Source organism: Nothobranchius furzeri, chromosome 12, assembly GCF_043380555.1.
Source record: "Nothobranchius furzeri strain GRZ-AD chromosome 12, NfurGRZ-RIMD1, whole genome shotgun sequence".
NCBI lineage: Eukaryota > Metazoa > Chordata > Actinopteri > Cyprinodontiformes > Nothobranchiidae > Nothobranchius > Nothobranchius furzeri.
Genome location: NC_091752.1, coordinates 24,251,368 through 24,271,991, shown reverse-complemented (window position 1 = coordinate 24,271,991; position 20,624 = coordinate 24,251,368). Strand labels below are relative to the sequence as shown.

Below are 20,624 nucleotides of genomic sequence, written 5' to 3'. Positions count from 1 at the left end.
CTAAAACTCAAAAGCACTTCACACAATCCCACTCAACAAAAACAAAAGAAAACAAATATTTGATATAGGAAATAAAAACAATAACAATACTAATTGCATTCCCACACACACATGCAGATCAAACATTATTCAATTTCTAATGTTTTTAATACATTTCAGACAAAATTGCAAATAAAAAAAACTAGAATTCCATTTTCTGGTTATTCATATTAAAAAGGAAACCCAACTCGTTACTTATAAATAGTATTTCTGTAGTTATTCGTGTTTATGTTTTTCGTTCTACGGTTATAATTTTTTAATCTAAAATGCAACTATGAAGTAAAAATAACAAAATTTATGAAATATTACACTTTGTTCAAATATTTTGCACTAATATGCAACTATTGTAGTAAATAATTCTCCAATAAATTCTCAGTAATAACAACTTTTACAGTTTCCTGGTGTAAATAAGTATTCATAAATGATTTAAGATTTAACATTTGTTTGCTTATTTGTTTACATGAAGCATAGACTTGCCGGTGTGGAAAACTGTTGAGTAGAATGATCCGAGTCTGTGTTGGTAGTTAATGTTAGTGACTGTTTATGAACCAGAAGAAAACTAAAACCTGAACCTAAACAAACATGTTTGTCTCTTTGGTTTCTGAGGTTAAATCTCCCGTTGTTGCTTTTGTGAACTCAAACTTCCACGTCCACAATCTGACTCATCAAAGCAGAAAAATAGGTTTATAGACACAATGATCATAAAACAGCCCATGGACGATGTTCATTTGCCTTTTCAGGGTTTTTCCTCCTCCAGGATTTAATTTATTTGTCGTTACATGAGATCTAATGAAATTACAAGACATCCGCCCTTTTAGAGCTCATCATCCATCTAACCCAGTTCTCACTGGGCTTTCGAGGCGTTAGCACTAAAAAACTTATTCCTGCTTGCTAAAACATAGGTCCAAGGCTACTCCAGAGGACCAGAAGAAACAAAACCAAAGTGTTTCTACTGGACAGATGTACAACAGAAATACTATTGTATATCAATACTTCTTGTGGGTTTTTTTTTAGTCCTGTACTGTGGAAAAAACAGCTCTGGTGCTCCTGTTTCAGTGGGTAGAAGTTTGTTGGAAAATTTGGGGATGAAAACGACAATTCTTACTCTTTAACGAGTAAGCAAAAGTCTCGCCTCTGATTGGTTAACAGCAACAACTCTTCTGCTGCCTTCATTTGCTCTTCTTTCTTAGGTAAAAAAATTTAACTCTACAAATTACACAAGCCTGATGTGTGCCTCCATATTGTGGAGTTGCTAATGCTGTAAGCTTTTACTTGCAAAGATACACTCTGCTCTGCCTTGGCTGCTAAATTAACAGTCTTCCACAGTCGTAAACCAAGGTAGGTCAGCGCATGAATGCCAACTTTCCCTTTGACCTAGAAGAGACAGCTTTTTCTGACCCCATCCTTTTCCCATCTACTTCCTTTCTGTAGCTAATGCAGGCGACAGGGATAGAATATTTTACCATTAACTTAAATGTGAAACTCAGTGAACAAGTATTACCAATTTCAGTAAAAAAAAAAAAAGATTAGAAAACACAAAAAGTACACCTAGATTTCGTATTCTGATGCTCCAGATTCGTAGTAAACCTTTGTTTCTGTACATTTGGCCCCAGGTGCAGTTTTAACAGTGTTGGGAGCTTTACGGCCTCAGCCTAGGAGTGTGTTTGAATCACTTACGCTTCAGGATGTTTCTCTGCTCCAGCTCCTCTGTTGTGGGTCTTTGGCTCAGGCGCCTGAAACAAAAACATAACTTATGTTAAAAAAAATTGATAATAATAATCCATTTAAAATGTTTTTACTTTTTCTTCACTATAGTACGTTTCATTCGACTCTAAAAGGGAAACATTTGTGACTGTATTTACATCTTTTTTAATTATTAATCAGTGAAAGTCAGTATTTTTTGTTTCAGAAATAAAAGACAAACACTGATTTACTGAGTTTAATTTGTACTATTACACCGCCTACAACCACACTAAAAAACAATTAATCTGTTAATGACCAAAAAGCTAAGCCAAGATCTACTGAAAGGTAACACCCACCCACAGTTTCACAACATTGTGTGTGTGTGTGTGTGTGTGTGTGTGCATGTGTGTGTGTACCGGACTAATGCACATCCTATCTGTTGGCGGAGCTCGTGTCTCTCCGTCTCAGAGCTCCGTGGAAGAATATTCTTCTCCTCCAGCTCTTTCTTGCTGGGTCGGTTGCCAAGCTTGATGTTCAGCGTGTCTCGACGGCGGATCTTGCTGGCCAAAGAGCCTAAAAACAGAAACGGAGAGAGAGAGAGAAGTAGGAGCAGCACCCTTGAAAGTGTGAAAAATTAAACTAATTGAGAAACGGAAAGACTAACAGTGCGACAACAAGACAGAAACTTAACAAATCCTAGGGCCTTGCTGAGAGAATAGGTCCGCTTCAGTTACACATTTATAACCAGTCGCTCTTGTATTTTTTTAATAAATCTTAAAAAAACAAACATTACACACCCACTACAGTTAGACATGTCTGTAATTTGGTTGTGAGCATGACCTAAAATTGTTATGAATTACAGATGCACGGGACAACTACAGGCCGGGGCTCATTAACTATTAAATTACATTATGAAACCAATTTACTGGTAAGTCAGAGCATCCATCACCACATTAAATGCAGATTAAAAACTCAGGGCTGATTCCAGCACACTAACTTTTACTAGATTATATTACATACTGTTTGTGTATTCATCTTCATCCTCCTCCTCATCCTCTTCCTCACTCCGGTAGAGGATTGGCCCGTCAGAATCCGAGTCGCTCGTCTGGCTGTCTCTCGGCCTGTCTGGAATGATCGTCACCTCGGCCTGCTCCGTTTTCACACTGAGGCCCGGGGTTTTTTCCAAGTCCCCCTCCTTAGACCTGAAGTCAAAAACGAGAGTATGAATGCACAGAGCACCTGGAATCACAAGTTTGACCTAGTAATGAAAATAATAACATTAGTAGCTACAAATAACTTCTTCTGTGATTTAAAGGGATGTAGAAAATAGGCCATGCGCTTGAGGATACTCTTAAAAAATAGAAGGTAAAAATAATAATAATAATAATAATAACATTCTCACATCATTTTGGGTCCACTTAGTTTTTAAAAAGTCTCGTGAAAAAAGCGATTCAAACATGGCGAAAAGTCCATAAAAAAAAAGGAAACTGAGGTCCTTTCTGGTAATCTGCTCCTTTCAAATCCTGCTACATTCACTGAAACTCAGAAAAAGGAACTCTGAACCTTTTTTTTTCTGTTTGCTTTGGCATACCAACAGTGATTATGTGTTTTGTTTAAAGGAGTGAGCTTATAGCACTCAACTAGTGTCGTTTTATCTCAAACTTCTTCATTTCTGCTCAACTAAAATATCAATCTAAGCTTTTTTACTTTTTTGTTATTAACTTAAGTCCAACACAGTTTTATTGAAAAATCTTTAAAAACTCACCTTATTATGAATCATTTCTACATGTTTGAGACAGAAAACAGCCATGTTTAACTTTCTGCCCCCTGCTTAAAAACCTGTCCCAATCTGACACACACAATAATAAGATCTCACCTAAAGGATGGATCGTTACAAATGATCCGCGGTCAAACTGCCAACACATGTTACATCACCGACACCGAGTGTGTCCTGAGAGTCTGAATTAGTGTTGTGTGCTGAATGCTGTTTTCTGCACACGTGAAGTGGAGTAACATCTCACTGTGTCTCCTAATATCAGTAAGAGGAAAAAATCCTGGAAAGCCAAATTCCACAGGGTTCCTTTTGAGATGAAATCCTGCTCTTTTGACCAAAAGCACAAACAGAATCACACCAGCCTGTGAAACCAAAGCCTGCTATGTTTGATCTAATGCTATAATAAATAATCATACAGCTTCAGAGACTTTAAGGAGTTTCAGACAGAGGACTTGCATGTCCTGACTTGGATTTTTACCTCAGGCTTTTCTCTGTCCCAAACTCCGTTTCTCCTTTCCTTTTCACGTCTCCTCCTCCTTCTTCCCCTTCTGTTACTTTCCGTTTCTCCTCCTGTGTGCCATTTTCCCTCTCCCCCACTGTGATGGGCGTGTCTTCTGCAGCCACGTTGATTTTAGGGGGCTGGAGAGTGGAATCAGCAGCCAAACCTTTAGGAGTCTCTTCAGCTGAAGTAGAGTCCCTGGGAGCAGATTTGTGGGGTTGAGAACCAGCCTGACTCCCTTCTGCCTCACTCCCCGAGGCTTTAGAAGAAACAGGCTTGTTGTCAGAGGGAAGCTGTAAGGATTTTAACTCTCCAGGCTGATTAGAAGTCTCTGTGGAGTCTTTGTGAGGTACAGAAGAAGGGTTTGCAGTGTCTCTGGCCTTTGCATCCTTCCCATTAGGCTTGGCTGAAGCAGCAGCATCTTTAGGCCCCCGAGAACGAGGTGTGGAGGTGGAGACGGGGGTGCTCTTTGTTGTTGTTGCTGCCTTTTTTGGGTTTGAGGATTTGGCTGCAGAATAGGACATAAAAATGGAAAGTCATAAGAAACAAGAAAAACCTTCAACAAAAGCAGGCTGAACACTGAGGAGTGTGATTGTTGTCATGCAGCAGGGTGATGGTAAAGATTAAAATGATCTATTTTTGACCCAATCTGACTCGCTAATAACATTTATTACTGAAAGGTGAAGAAATAACGTGTCTGATGCCACAGCTTTAGAGGTTAGCAGAAGCTGGAGTAGGCTGATTTTAGCATCAGGGAGAGACTAAAAAAACAGGAGCTAACAGACTTTGGCATTAAAACATGTTACCTGCAGCTACCCTGTAGCAGTCTACTGATGGTTAAGCAACAGCAAACTGGTATTAGTGGTACTCCTCTTATTATTTTGTCTTGATAGGTTGTTTCAAAAGAAATGTAAAACACTACATTCTGTCCGCTAACCTGCCTCAGATGTAGCACAGTTCAGTGCTGCACTAGTTCAAGTCAGAGCTGTGCAGCAGAGAGACCCACAGCTGAGCTTCTACAACTATCCAGAGAGAACAATTAGTTAGACACCCTTACAGGCCTCTCTACTCTGGAAGCATGACTGTCTTTTGATTTAGTACAAAAAAATGTACTTTTTTTGTTAAGCGTCCTAATGCATCACCTCCACCTTCAGAGCTATTAGAGCTACAGATCAGCTGCTCCCATATCAGAGCTCAAAGCCAGAGGTGACAGGAGAGCACAGACAGTGCTTCAATTTACAAGGATTGTGTTTTTTATGTGCTAAAAAAATAAACTTTAACTTGACCTGGAGGATAGAACTGGTGCAACCACGGCAGGGAAAACAGCAGAACCTGAACGCGTCTTTAATGCAAAAATAATGAACTTTTGCACAAATGTTCTGCAACACGGTTGTCATCTTTTATGTAAAACACCTTACTTCAGTTCTCAGGAAAGCCCTCAGCAGCTCTGACGGGCTAGCCAATAGGCAAAGATGGCCAACCGCGCTGATGCCCCGTGTGTTTCAGTTCCAACTCATCTCATTTCATTTCTGTGCAACTAGCAGCTCAAAGCCAGTTATTTACAGAAGCAATGATGTGTAAAGGTTCCAATAAATAATAAAACACACAGCACTGATGAAACACACTACACACATAGCTCACATCCATGCTGTACGCTAACACACACACACACACGGTAAAGAGCATGCTATGACACTATCCCATGAAAAATCACACCAGTGTATCACAGCCAAAGCCGTGCAAAACACTCTTCACTCACGTTCACACTGCGCCTCTTTCTCATCTTCACACAAACACACGTCTCTTGTGCTACAGACGTGTTTCCAGAGGTGTGCCAACAAACATTCACTTCAGCTTTCACAGAAAACAAGACAGACATTATAAATGAAGCACTTCAACAGCTGAACCACTGAAAATCCCCTCTAAGGAGGAAGGGCACTCTCAAGGCTCCTGTGTAGCAACGCTTAAACACACAAGCAGGTGCACATGCAGTTAGGACTGACTGAAGCAGTTGGGTTTCACAGAGTCTTGCTTCCCTTCACACAGTGACACAAACATTTTCCATGCAGGATGGCAGGCAGGCAGCAACCTGAACTTACCAACCCCTCGACTCGTGGCGTTAGTGTGCCGTGGGTTAGCTTTAGCCTGTGTGGAAGTGGCAGTCTTGCCTGTGGCTTTGGCAGTCTTTTTAGCTCCTGGGGCACCATCTTTGTGCCTAGCCACAGTGGCGGCGGTGCCACCAGCAGGCTTGGTAGCACTTGGAATAGTGTTGCCTTGCTGTTTTTTAGCCGGAGCGTCCCGAGATCGCACCTGGTTTGTCCGGGAAGCGGGTTTAGCGTCACACTTTGCTGAGACGATCAGAGCAAGCAGGGAGGAAATTGGAGTGTTTAATGATTTTTTTAAAAAAAGAGACTAAAAGAAAGACAAGCAGTGCTAATCTGTGCAAGATTAACTTCACAGTCACTTCAGATGTTTTTAAAAAGGAGACGGAAACTGCTGGTGTGTGAATCTTATATGTGCAGCGTTTTCTCCCTCTGTCTTTTGGATTATTGACAAACAAACTGCGGCTGCTAGGTTCGATGCTAACCGGATTGAGATGAAAACAGCTCAACACTTAAAATGGCATCAGGCTGAGAAGAGTGGGAAGCATTAGGGGAAGGAGATACCGCCCTGCCCGGGCCGAGGAGGCCCAGTGGAGGCTGACGTAATGGTTACATCTATATCAACACATTAGGCACACTCAGAGACCCTTCAGAGTTCAACGTCAGCCAGAAAACTTCAGCAGACTCAACTATGTCCAAAAACCTTAAAGGACTTGAGCTGTTCAGAAACAAAAACAATATTCCAGAGTAAAATGATCATCTAAACTCTCAGCTAGTATGGGATTAACGATGGAAGATTCCTAACCTACTAGATAATTACAGATTTAAGTGTTACAACTAAAAATAATACCCGTTTTGTCTTGGGTGCTGGCAGTCTCTGTGCTTTGATCCTTGACGAGTTTTTCTGGAGTTTCAATGTCCACTTTGACCTCCTCCGGTGTCAAACTGGATGTTGCGTGGCCGTTGAGATTCTCACTGACGACTGGTTCATCTGGGAAGGCAGAGGGAAAAAAGCTGTTGTTGATGATTCCCTTCACTGATTACAGGACAGAATCGCAGAAGGCTGATAATTGTTCTGAAGAACTGAGAGAAGACACGCTGCATCAGTGAGTCGGTTATGGTCACTCTGAAAGCTGAACAATGTTGTCTTTCGGATTTTCATCCAAAAAGGATCCGTTTAGTGAATGAAAGGGACAAACCTTGTTCAGGGATGAGAACTCCTTTCTTTATCAGCTCCTCTCTCGTTTGTCTGGTGGAGATTTTTCTTTCTAGAACTGTAACAGAAAAGCGTTTTAGGTGGATCTTGTGTTTTGAAGTTTTTAACTTCTAATTCTGACGAGTATTAGAACATGCTGCGTGTCAGAGACTATTCTCTGAAGAGCTGATCTTTAATCTGATGGTCAGTACACAGATTGGAATTCAAAATAGCACCCATAAACATGGTTTCATTTATGCAAGTTCAACTTGTGTTTCAACTACAAGAGAAAATTCCCCTAAAGCCAAAAATCAACTATGAAGTTAAGATTCTAAATAAAATGTTACACTAAATATGCCAGTAATTAGGATTTACTTTGATCTTTTTTTATTACCAAAGCAACAGCTCAGGAATTATTCAGCAAGAACTAAAAACAGAACTTTCAATTGTATATTTCCCAATCGTTTCTGGGAGCTTTCGCTGCTACAGTTCCACACAAATCTAAAAATAGCAGCTGTGACATAACCCAGACACTTGATTGAATAGAACCAATTCATCAGTTGGTTCTTACAGCCACACGCAGGACATCCTACCTTTGGAGAGATCCTGGAATTTGTCGCTGGTTTTCTTCTTCCTCCACTTCCAGGGCTTGAATATTTTTCCCAGCGATGACAGCTTGCCTCGCTGCTGCCTTGAGCCCGGAGCATTCAGGGTATTAGTGGCGTTGTCCACAACCACGTCACAGCTAGCCACAGATGGTTTCTCCAGGCCATCGACTAGAACACACAGCGTCAATATTAAGTTTTCTCTCATTTCTTTACATTTTGACTCTGCAGGGTTTGGTAAATTGAGTGCTTTAAGAGCTCTCTCTCTCTCTCTCTCTCTCTTATATATATATATTACCTCTACTTATGACCAATAAGCTGTGATACTCTATCTAAATATAGAATATCAACCCTGCTTGGTCTTTACGGTGTTTAATCAGAAGATTCTAGGATTCTTTGTTTATTAAGGGATTGTAAAAACTTCGTTTTGATTCAGAAAACAGTCAGGTTTATAAAAGTAAGAATTTATTTTACCAACAATTAAAACATGACAGGTTAACTAACATTTACTGTGAGTGGATGCATCTAAATGTGATGTATGAACCTGTGTGTGAATGCAATGTTAGTCAGAACTTCCGCATCTAGGAGAGCTGAGTTCTGGGTGGAAAAGAATTTGGTTTGCGCTAAGCTATGAAGTTGATCATCATCAAAAACACATCAGACTTCACCTGTTCTCGGAGACCCTCTTCGTGGATCCGAAGGTCAGAGAGGTCGGATGACCTAACCCTAACCCGGTCTGAAGCTTTCTCTAGAAGTGATGAATTACCAGAGTGATCCAGTTTTAATGTTCTCATGTTATGATCTGTGTAGCCAACCAGAGGTTGACAAGTTGAGGAATGTTAACAAGACAACTCAGAAACACGCCTTCCTTGATCCGGATTCTCTGATCTGGGGTAGAGGCTATTTATGTATCATGAGTTTAACTTAACATTACTTGTTCTTGTGTGAGTGCAAATGGTGATGACCTTGTCATTTTAACATTCTGAAACATATATCAATCAATTTAACCATAACATTTATTGTTGACGCAGCCATTTGAAGACAGGAGAACCGACAGCTAGTTACCCTTGACGGAGGAACGAACAAACACCATGCAGGCACTATTCAGTGGGGACCGGTAGTCGCAATAGCAGCACCACGCCCTTTTATTTGTGCAATCACATTAATCAGTCACAACTGTAAGAGCACAACTAATCAACAAAGCTTAACACCCCCACTTGCTCTTATACAGTGAACTTATTATCCATTGAGACAAAATCAATTTACATTCCAAACAAATATTTTCTTAATCTATCTATCTTGACCTTTGTTACAGACTTTGTTAAAACATCTGAAACCATGTCTGTTGTTGGACCATACTCAATGGTTATCTTTCCATCATTCAGCATAGATCTAATAAAGTGGTACTTTATGTCTATGTGTTTACATCTCTGACGACAGACTGGATTCTTAGACAAAGTGATAGCACCTTGATTATCTCCAAAGATTTTTACAGACACATAACACTCATCATTCAACCCTTTTAGCAGTTGCAAAAGATATAAACTCTCCTGTACTGTGGCAGCTAGAGCAATATATTCTGCTTCACAAATTGATAATGCAACACTTTGCCGTTTCTTGGTTTTCTAGGAGATAATAGAGCCATTTTTGTTGAAGCTAAAACAGTAGCCTGTAGTGCTGCGTCTGTCGGTGCGATCTGAAGCCCAATCTGCATCACTATAAGCTACAAGTTCAAGCTTTTCTTCACTTTTTGTATAACACAGTTCTTGATTTATTGTCCCTTTTAGATATCTTAACACATGTTTTGTAGCTGTCAAAGTGTTGTTCTTTTGGTTTGGACAGATACTGGGAAAGTTTACTAATAATCCAACATATGTCAGGCCTTGTACAGGTCATTACGTAGATCAAACTGCCAACCATTTCACGATACCTTCTTGCATCAACAGATTCACCTTCATCATCAAAATGTATCTTTCGTTCACATGGAGTAGACCTTGCTTTACAGACAGACATACCGAATCTTTCCAAAATTTTTGTTATAAATCTCATTTGGTTCATCTTTATCTCTCCTTTCTGTGTAAACTCAATACCCAAGAAAGTTTTTAGTTTACCAAGGTCTTTCATCAAACATTCTTGTTAACATTTCTTTTACTTCTTCAAGTGACTTTGAATCCTTTGATGCAACAAGGAGATCATCAACCCAGATTAACAGAAGAGTTTTTCCATATTCTGTTTGTTGACTATAAACACAATGATCTGCTTCATTCTGTATAAAAACCACTTTTGCAAAGACAATCATGCAGCATTTTATTCCGTTCCTCCCAGGCTGCTTTAGACCATATAAGGATTTGTTCAACCGACACACAAACTTTTTACCCGTGTCTGACTTGATTTCAGAGCCTTCAGGCTGTTCAATGTACACTTTGCAGTCAATGGGAGCATTCAGATACGCTGTTTTTACATCCATCTGATGCACCTCCAAGTCATGCTGTGCTGCAAGCTGCATTAATGTGCGTACAGAAGTCATATTAGCTGTTGGAGAAAATGTTTCTTTGTAATCTACTCCTGCTACTTGACTATATCCTTTCGCTACATATCTAGCCTTATATGTCTCTGTTAAATCTGCATTTTCTTTAATAGCATAAACCCATCTGCCCCCCACTATGGATTTACGTTCCGGCAGTGAAGTTAATGTGAACGTATTGTTTTCTTCTAAGGACTTCACTTCTTCTTGCATTGCCCGTACCCACATTTCAGACTTTGATGAAGTGATAGCCTCCTTGAATGTCTGTGGAATATTGTTTAGCATTTTGTAACAATAATCGACATCAATTGATTCCTCATCGTCCTCCACTCTACATTCATAGTCATTCGGGTACTCTGGACGTTTCCTCTCCCTCTTAGGATAACGTGTACCTTGACTTTCTTCGATCTGAATATTGTTTTCGGATTCTGAGGCTTCAATCTCTGTCTCAAGTTTCACTTCAGGATCATGTTTAGTCATTAGCTCTTTAGATACGGAAGGGATAAGCCTCTCCCCAAATACACCGTCTTCGGTTAAAATCACATCCGTCTGAGTTGAATGTTCAACCACAGTCTTGGTTACAAACTTCACTAACCTGTACTTAAGTACCTTTCCTGTTTCTGGGTAGTAAACCAAATATGCTGGGCTATTTCCATCATAGCCATCAAAGATTCCAGTTTCACTTCTGGAGTCCAACTTTTTCTTATCATGCTTGTATGCATGGCAAACCGATCCAAAAGTTCTCATTTTTGACAGGTCAGGTTGTCTTCCTGTTAGCATGTAGTATGTGGTTTGGCCTAGACGCTTGTTAAAGCATCTGTTCCTGATAACTGCAGCTGTCATTACAGCATATGTCCACAGCTGTTTTGGCAGGTTACTTTGTAGCAGCATGCATCACCCCATAACAAATAAAGTTCTCCAGCTCCTCTCAGCCTTCCCATTTTGGTGGGGTGAATAAGGTGCTGAGGTTTCACGTTTTATTGCATTTTTGCTAAGCAATGACCGAAACTCATTGGATGTAAACTCGTTTCCATTGTCTGACCTCAACCGTTTTATTTTCCCATAAGGAGCAGTGTCAGCAATAAACTTTTCTGTTGCTTTAACAGTACCACTTTTTACTTTGAGAAAATAAACAAACATTGCACCTGAATAATCATCTGTAAATGCTAAAGCATATCTGAAACCATCTTTGGCCTCTGGGCTTATAGGGCCAGCTAGGTCTGTGTGCACCAACTCAAGTGCTTCTTTAGCTCTCACATCAGGCTCTCTGTTTCTAGTCTGAACAAACTTTCCTTGTATACAGATTTCACAGTTTAGATTAGATTGATCGGTTTTACCTTTGATTTTCATTCCTTTGGTTACATTCTCTAACTTTTGACACATCATCATAATTGCAATGACCAAGTATCTCATGCCATGTTTGAATATCATAACATCCATGACATTCTTGATTATAATCACTCTCAATATTTACAGTGTTCAGATAGTACAGTCTCCCATATTCTTTAATGTCAAACCTGGTGCCGTCCTTGTGGATCAGCTGGTTGCTTCCCTCCTTGAAGTGGACCTCAGCTCCATTGGTGGTCGCAGCTTTAACCGAGAAGATGTTCTGCAGCAACGTCGGGATGTAGAGCGCCCTCTGCAGTGTCGCCATCACAGGATGTTCCTCGCTGTCCCTCAGGCAGACCACGGCCTCACCTCGTTTGTGTGTGACGCCACTCGTTCGCTTCCCATCAGCCAGCTCCATGAAGTGCTTCTCCGGGAGGAAGGTGTCATCAAAGCTTTGAAACTTCTCGATGTCTGTGATGATGTGGGAATTTGATCCTGTGTCGACCATCAGACCTCTTTCTTTCACTCCATTGATGACGCTGTCGCTGTTCTTGAAGGCAAATGTTTGACATTCATCAGCTGAGTCTTTTGCATCGTCTCTCTTTTTCCGTCTGCAGTTCGAGTCTCTGTGAGTGGAGCTCCTGGCAAAATGTGCACCACTGTTTCTGCAGGCCGCATTCTCGTGCTTTATGCCCTGTCTGGCCACAGGCGTAGCATCTTAACTGAGTAAAGTCTCTTTTTCCCCTCATCCTCACACCCGAATCTCCAGTTTTCATAACAGCATCATCATTGCAGGAGGAATTCAATTTTTCAGTACTCTCATAGCTTCTTAACTTTGTTTTAAATGCACTGAATGTTATCTTGTCATCACTTTGTGTTATATGAATGGCAAATGGCTCAAATGCTTCTGGTAACCCCTTCAGAACCATCACGATCAGCAGCCCGTCGCTAAATGTCTCTCCTGCATTTCTCAATACTGTTATGGCAGTCTGCGCGGATGATATAATCAGTGACAGTCTCATTATTTGCTTTCCTTAGTGAAGTCAGCTCAGTATACAAGCTGATCAGTTGGGGTTTCCCTTTGTTCGCATAATAATCACGAAGTATCTGCAGGGCTTTCCTTCCATCATCTGGGGCATCTCACATTATGAGGGAAAGACTTTAGTCATCCAGAAACTGGATTAATTCTATGTATGCTTCCTCATTCTTTGAATCGTCATCTTCTTCACCCTCACCTGGCTCATCTGGGCATAGGATTGTCTACTTAAGTCCCAGCAGCCGCAGGTGACCCAAAAACTTCGTCTCAACTAATCAACAAAGCTTAACATTCATTTCAAACTTCAATCATTGAGCACAGATTAATGTAAGCATTTCATTATATTATAATTATTATAAGTGGCAATAAACAAACGTTTATTTAATGACTATCTAGCTTATAAGTTTTAGAAGTTCATATTTAATTTAGGAAATCATTCTTTGACTTAGCAACTAATCCCGGCTGCGAGTGTTCACTTATTTGGAGGCATGAAGAATCTTGTAGAACGATAAGGGAAGCTTGGACCTTGAGGAGAAAACATTGTTGTTGACAATTCATTATCACGTGTTCAGAGCTGCAGAGAGGCTCTGAGCTCCAGCTGATGGGATGAAGGCAGGCTGATTTAAAGGGAACACATGCAGTCTCGTGTCCTTTTGACCAGATGTTGAATGGTCAAACTGTACCTAAAAACTGACCATTGCTGGACGTTACAACTCCAAGGTGCTCTTTTTTCGGTACAATCTTTCGCGTATATCAACAGGATTGGTCCAGCTTTCTGGAGGTTTTACAATGTTTGTTTTTTGTGGACTTTGGTATTTTTCAGCTATTTCAAACATAAAAAGGCTCCTAAATTCAAGGGATGAACCAGAGTTGTGTCAACACGTAATGCATTTCCATTCATTTTCATCCATTTATACAGGTCCAGGTGACAATGGCAGCCTCAGTAGAGAGGGAGGCCCAAACTGCCCCCACAGCAGCCTCCAACAGCTCCAGCAGTGGGACCCCATCATCTACATGGAGATATGGTCTACCCAGCATGTCCTGGGTCTACCTGGGATCTTCCTGCCAGCAGAAAATGCCCAGAACACCTCCTCTGTGAGGTGTACAAGAGGCATCCTCCTGGCCAGAAGCCTGAACCTTGTCTGCAGGCTCCTCTGCACATGGAGGAGCAGCAGCTTTAATCTGAGTCTCTCCCAAACATCTAAGCTTCTCACCCTATTTCTAAGGCTGTGCCCAACCACTTGAGATAGGAAATTTATCTTAGCTGCTTGTATTCTCGATCTTGTTCTTTCCGTCACAACTCAAGAGTTTCGCTTTCTGGCTTAGCTCCCTCCTCACCACAAAAGACCGGTTCAGTGTTTAAATCACTGCAGACGCCGGTCGAGAGTCCTCCTTTCCACCCCGAGATATTTAAACTCCTCCTCTTGAGGTAGGACCTCTCCCTCCGAACACAACCCAGTGAAACCAATTTTAATTCGAATCTTTTAGCACTTTGTGACATCTTGTGCGTTTTGGTGGGATTCTTGTCTTTCCAAAACTCCTTTTTCCTGTCGAGAGCCCTGTGAACGTAGTGTGTGTGCGTGCATGCGTGTGTGTTAGAAAAGTTACAAATAATTCTGAAAGAGACTAAGTGTTATTCTTTCTACATATTCTGTCTTTCCCAAGATCCACCAATTTCCCTTTTTCTTATTAACTTTCTCTCTCCCTTTCCTTATATTTTTAATCACAATTTTCATATTTTCTCATTTTAAACATATATTTTTTCCTTTCTTACATTTTAAATTTTTTGTTTTTGTGAAGCGTCTCATGACTTATCTTGAGAAGCGTCATATAAAAGATTGTTTTCTTTCTATTTCTGATATTAAAGCAGACAGGAGTTTAGATTAGTTCAGTAACTTTCAACATTTATTATTCTGAAAGTTTCTGATCAAATGAATTTTTGTGTTCATTTTATTTTCAAATACTTGCTGTGACTTAATTGTACACCGTCTTTCTCCCCTATCAAGTAGAAAAAACATTGTATATCCTCATAAATCTGATTTTCAAACAGAAGATAGCTTGTTTGATAAACACACTGTTTACATTTTAAGTTGATAACTGATCTTATTGGCATCTGACTGGGGGGCCAAAGCATAACTAATAACTCTTGACTGCAGCTGATGCTGAAAATAAACTCATCCAGACGTTCAACACATTTAGTTATAAATGCCTAATCACCATGGGAACAACGGTTCTGGCGAGACAAATCCATAACCCGTACTTTAGAAAGAATCAATCCCTTGTTGATCAGTTTGCTCTCACACGCTTTGACAAGATCGTTGATGTCAGTTGCTCGTAGCCAATTGCAGCTCAATACTAGCTGATGGGGGCGAGCAGAATGAGCCTCAGAGGCTTGTCTGTTAGGAATCGTGATTATTTGTTTATAATTCTAAATCCCATAAACAGATTTGGGATTCATTTTCAGAAACAGATAGATGAGTTTATTTTTCCTAGCTAAGGCGGGGCCACATATATCTGAACCAATCAGATTGCAGTCCATATTCCAGATGTTTTCTGACTGATACTAAAAATATGTATTTAAGAATGAAGGCATGGAAACGTGCTGTGAACAGACTCAATTCTGCACACTACACACAGGCACGCATGCACACACACACACACACACACACACACACACACACACACACACACACACACACACACACACACACACACACTTCCTGTTCCTGTGTTGATATGAAATCACAATAATAGGTTCAGTTCAGGGGCTTCTTTGTGCCTTTAATGATGGGAAAATAACAGCAATCACCATTAGACCAACAAGGACCAAACGGGGACTAGCGAAGAGCCGAGTAATGCATAGAAACAGAGAAGAGGTAAAACACCCTGATGTTAGAAAAAGAAAAGCAGAAATTAAAAAGGAAATTTGTTACAATATACTTTTATTATAAAGGTGAAACTAAACTAAAAAGGGGAAGATCTAAATCTAAAATGTGTAGAAATACAGAAAATCTACAACCAAGAGAGGTCTCTCTCACACATGAATGCAGGCTAACTAGGTTGTAGCAGGTTTTTCATAGTCATTTTCTTGAGCCAGTATATGCTAAAATGACCCTTTACTGGGTAAATGAAAAGTCGCTCAGCCCTCTCCACCCCATGTTAGCAGAATACCCCGTTTGTAACTTCAGCCTCTCCGGACTGCTGCCCTGAAGTCTTACAAAGTAATCCATGTGTACACCTCAGGACAGACGAGTTACACCTTGTTAGCATTCATTGTAACTTGTTTATCACGGTGGAGCCTCAAAAGAAACAAAGAAAACGTTTATCTGATGAAGCTAAAAAAATACTAAAACACAGTAAGAGTAAAAAAGAGTCAACATCAAGGGTTTTCTAAATCGCAGAGCTCAGACATGATTCCTGCATGTTTTAGATCATGAACACAGCTGATTTGTGAGTCATGTACTGATGAACCGAGCCTGTAGACACTAATGAAGGCTAAGGAAAACAGGAGCGCACAGCGAGGAGGTAAGTTTCTGTTTCATTTTTATGACAGTGAATTAAAACGGAAACTAAGGGGTGCCAAAAGCAAGCCAAAACGACTAAGTTTCCTTGTAAAGCAACACAACAACTAAAGTATATAGCTGTGCTAAAAAAAAACAAGAAATTTTTGACAAAATAATGCATCCTTAAGAGCCAGAGCTAAGAGCTGTTTGTTTTGCATTGTGTGGGATTTATTATTCATCACAATATGAAACCGGGAAAACAATGTCTTGTGTCAAAGCCAGCATTTTTTGTTGTCCTCAGAAGTTATAGAAGAGACATGTGTTGAGGAGGAGGGGAAGGGAGAGGCTTCCTTCCTTCACTGCAAGTCACAAGGGAGAGAAGAAGTCAACGTCACAAACAGAGGAAGAAAGATGGAGGGGGTAGAGTGAGAGACCCAGAGAAGTGTGGAAAAGAGAGTTACACATGAATAACAAGGAAGTTTAGCAGAAAGGAACAAGAAAAAAAAATAGATGACAAAAAAAACATAAGAAAACAGCGCTGGATGTGAGTGACGGGAGGAGCAACATTTATTAGGTCGTTTCTATCAAAACCACAGAGTTGAACTTTAAATAGAGACAAAACATGCAGCGAAAACAAACAGGAAACTGTGGCCTAACTGTGTTTTAGTGTACAGTCATAATTTCTGCAGGAAAGCTCGAGGGACATCAGTTTCAAGTTAATAATCTTTCACTCTGATCCTGATAGAAACACTTCCCTTCCTGCTCTTAGTGCTGTGGATTCAGCAGTTAAAGCGCCACAACAGGATTATGTAATACATAATGTTACTATACAGTTTATTCATCAGTGTAATGGACTCTGGTTCCTATGCTGGTTTAAGTATCAGGTACAGAACAGTCTGAGTGTTACTTTTAATGCTGACAGAAAGTTTTTTTTTTTTTTTTTTTGCTTTTTTTCTCCTCAGAGTCATGCGTGCCTTTGTTAACCTTACGGCCTCAAAGTGTTCCCACAAACAGAGCGAACTGCAAGAATCCAAGAAAAAGAACTGTAAGCAGGAAATAAATGTTATGATCTGATGTTTTTCTAAGGTTGAGTTGGGTTGCAAACGTGCAGTTCAGACAAAACTGCAGCTGATGTCAACTTATGCTAAAAAAAAACTATGACAAAGTATTTTCTCTGAAAAGAGTCAACACAGATCAGCGGTTTCTGAAATTAAAAGATAACTGAATTAAACTCCTAAAGGCTTTGGTCATTTTTGTCTCCATGAAGGCAGCTTACTGGCATTGAACGCAACATCATTCACATCTATTGGTTTGTTGGTTGTGACCACTACACATTCTGTATACTGGCTCACAACTTCTTACAAAACACCAGCAAACCAAGTATTGGAAACATCTTTTGTGAAATATTAACTGCGTACAGACTTAAAGCAATATTTGTTTTTTTATTTTTATTTTTTGGATTTTCTTTACCCTTGAAGTTAAAGCTGTTATAAACAAGTCTACAGATCAAGCTAGCTTTTGAACACAAATACAGTCACGGAACACTCAACCCTCCACTCGGTTATCTTCCCCGAGACACTTCTGCCAGAACAGGAAACCCGCGATGTAGGGCTGGGCAATGAATCAAAAATGTATCGTTATCAACATTTCTGACACTTTGAGACAATTTTTCCCATTTCAATAATTTTGATAATAAAAAAATGAAAAGCTGTGTGTAGGTCGGCAAGGTTCATGTCCCTTTAAGAAGCTGTACCATCTTGAGTCGCGTAAAAATGTGATTTAAAGTAATACATGTGACAGCCCCATCTAGTGGGCCACTTTTGTTTCTGCACATACCTGTAGTTATCGTCCATTTATCGTTATCGAGGTGAAATCCTCAATATATCGTGATATTAATTTTAGGCCATATTGCGTTGCCCTACCACAATTCTAGACTAAACAAGATAGCGCTAAACACCATTCGCTGTTTTCTAGGTCCAAAACTCTTTTGTTGTCCGTGACTTCAAATGGTGTATTTCTTTTTGGGACTCTGGTAGTTTGCCCTAAAGTGGTAGCAGCCAGGGGTTTCTCCTCCTCTGATTTTATTGAGCGGAGAACCTCTCACACCAGTGGTGTTCTGTTGCTAAATGTGTGAGTATGTAATGAATAGAGGCCCCGAGGAAGTGTGGTGGTTCGGCGAGACCGACAATTGGATGGTCAAATAGTTGTTTTCAGGCTGAAACGTGTTATTGGCGGTTTTTAGACCAATGCGAGAAAATCTCCTCTTTTTTTTTAGTTTATTTAATCACGATATATTTATAGCTTTACTGTTAGAATGTTGTTAAAGGTGTGGTTAACTTGTTTATTAAATAATTTGCAGTGTTCTCTAGTGTAAACCAGTGCCTTATGAGTCTTTTATTTTTTTAAAGCTATGATGCTCCTGTTCTGAAATGCAGATGTTTGTTTGTGCAGAGGTGGGCTGAAAACAGCAGGATCACTCATTATTAATAATGATATGCACACACATCACTTCTGATTGGCTGACACAACACAGTCAGCCATGTTGCAAAGTCACCATCACCAAGACACTCTCTGCTCTCTCTCCCCGCTGCTAAAAATAATTTTTTTTAAATCTTTCCTGTGGGCAGGCGCGGGTCAAGTCAAGATGGACAAGGTAATGAATGCTAATTTGTGACATAGAAATGTGATGATTTTCATTTCACCGTCTATTTTCTATCGAAACTAATGCAGGAGATTGATTCCATTTTTCCATTCCATTTCATTTATTTGATAAAGCACATTTAAAAACAGCATGTGAGCTGACCAAAGTGCTGTACAGGGGTAAAAACATATAGGGTTAAAAGAATAATATAAAAGAATAAAACAACTAGAGCAAAACACAAAGAACCAACCATGAGAAGTCAATAAAATCAGTAAAAGAACAGTGTAAATAAACCATCGATAAAATAGCTAGGTAGTAAAAGCAAGAGAATAAAGTAAGTCTTTAAGTGAGACTTAAAAACCCCAATGGAGGAGGAGAGTCTGATATTCAGTGGGAGATCATTCCAGAGTTTTGGAGCGCAGACAGAAAAAGCTCGTTCACCACGGGTTTTGCAGCGTTGACGGGGAATCTGTAGTAGGTGTAGGTCACCTGAACGGAGAGTCCTACCTGGCACATAAGGAGTGAGTAACGCGGATATGTAGGGTGGTGCTAAGCCATTCAGCGCCTTAAAAACAAACAATAAAATTTTAAAACGTATACGGTAGTGCACAGGAAGCCAGTGAAGTCTTGCTAAAATTGGAGTAATGTGCTGACGACGGCCAGTATTGGTCAGAAATCTTGCTGTCGCATTTTGTATCAGCTGAAGGCGAGATAATGCGGCTTTTGAAATGCCAAACAGAATTGCGTTGGAGTAGTCCAACCTTGAGGTGATGAAAGCGTGAATGGTTGTCTCGAGGTGGCGCCGATTCAGAATGGGTTTTAGTTTGGAAAGACGTCTCAGCTGATAAAAACATGATTTAACCATGTGATTAACGTGAGGGTCCATTTTTAGAGCCACATCCATTTTAATTCCAAGATTAACAATTGTTTGACTAATTTTAAAAGGAAGAGCAGAAAAATCAGGAGCGGAGGAAGACAAACCATCAGGAGTAAAAACAAACTCGGTCTTAAAATCATTCAGCAGCAGAAAATTTGCTAACAGCCAGTCTTTAACCTCACTCAGGCAATCAAGGAGCGGCTGGATGGAGGTAAAAGCCTTCAATGGAACATAAATCTGGCAGTCGTCCGCATAAAGATGAAAGTTAATGTTAAACTTCCTGAAGATTAGTCCCAGTGGAATAATAAAAATGCTAAATAAAAGGGGGCCGAGGATAGACCCCTGTGGAACGCCCCAAGGAAGAGCAGCAGAGGGAGATGAACAGTCGTCCATTCTAACTCTAATAGACCTGTTATCAAAGTAGGAGCAGAACCAGTCAAGCGCGGATCCCTTAATGCCGACCAAATTCTCAAGGCGGGACAATAAAATGTCATGGTCAACTGTGTCAAATGCAGCTGAGAGGTCCAACATCACCAGGGCAACATGGGAACCGGAATCAGTGGCTAAAATAATATCATTAAAAACCCTGATGTGAGCGGATTCTGTGCTGTGATATTGTCTAAAACCAGACTGAAATTTATCCAAGACCCCAAAATTGGTCAGATGGGGCATAATCTGATTATAAACAGCCTTTTCCATCACTTTTGACAAGAAGGGGAGCTTTGAAATGGGGCGAAAGTTCCCGAGGTCAGTTGGGTCTAGGCCAGATTTTTTCAGTAGTGGTTGAAGCACGGCATGTTTAAAAACAGAGGGTATA

The 20,624-nt window shown here is 40.2% G+C and overlaps 1 protein-coding gene across 3 annotated transcripts in view; it reads right to left on the bottom strand.

Annotated features, from left to right (window-relative positions):
* Positions 1-20,624, bottom strand: part of phactr2 (phosphatase and actin regulator 2) — a 38,379-nt gene that overhangs the window by 6,209 nt on the left and 11,546 nt on the right. For 2 of the 3 annotated variants that reach the window (XM_015944558.3, XM_015944557.3), the window contains exons 2-9: positions 7,886-8,068; positions 7,297-7,371; positions 6,948-7,088; positions 6,095-6,343; positions 3,975-4,503; positions 2,743-2,924; positions 2,139-2,295; positions 1,717-1,772 (exon numbers count right to left, since the gene is read on the bottom strand). In XM_015944558.3, coding sequence (XP_015800044.3) covers positions 1,717-1,772; positions 2,139-2,295; positions 2,743-2,924; positions 3,975-4,503; positions 6,095-6,343; positions 6,948-7,088; positions 7,297-7,371; positions 7,886-8,068 — 1,572 coding nt within the window. The remainder of the gene's footprint in view (positions 1-1,716; positions 1,773-2,138; positions 2,296-2,742; positions 2,925-3,974; positions 4,504-6,094; positions 6,344-6,947; positions 7,089-7,296; positions 7,372-7,885; positions 8,069-20,624) is intronic. The other variant, XM_015944559.3, reaches the window with a different exon arrangement.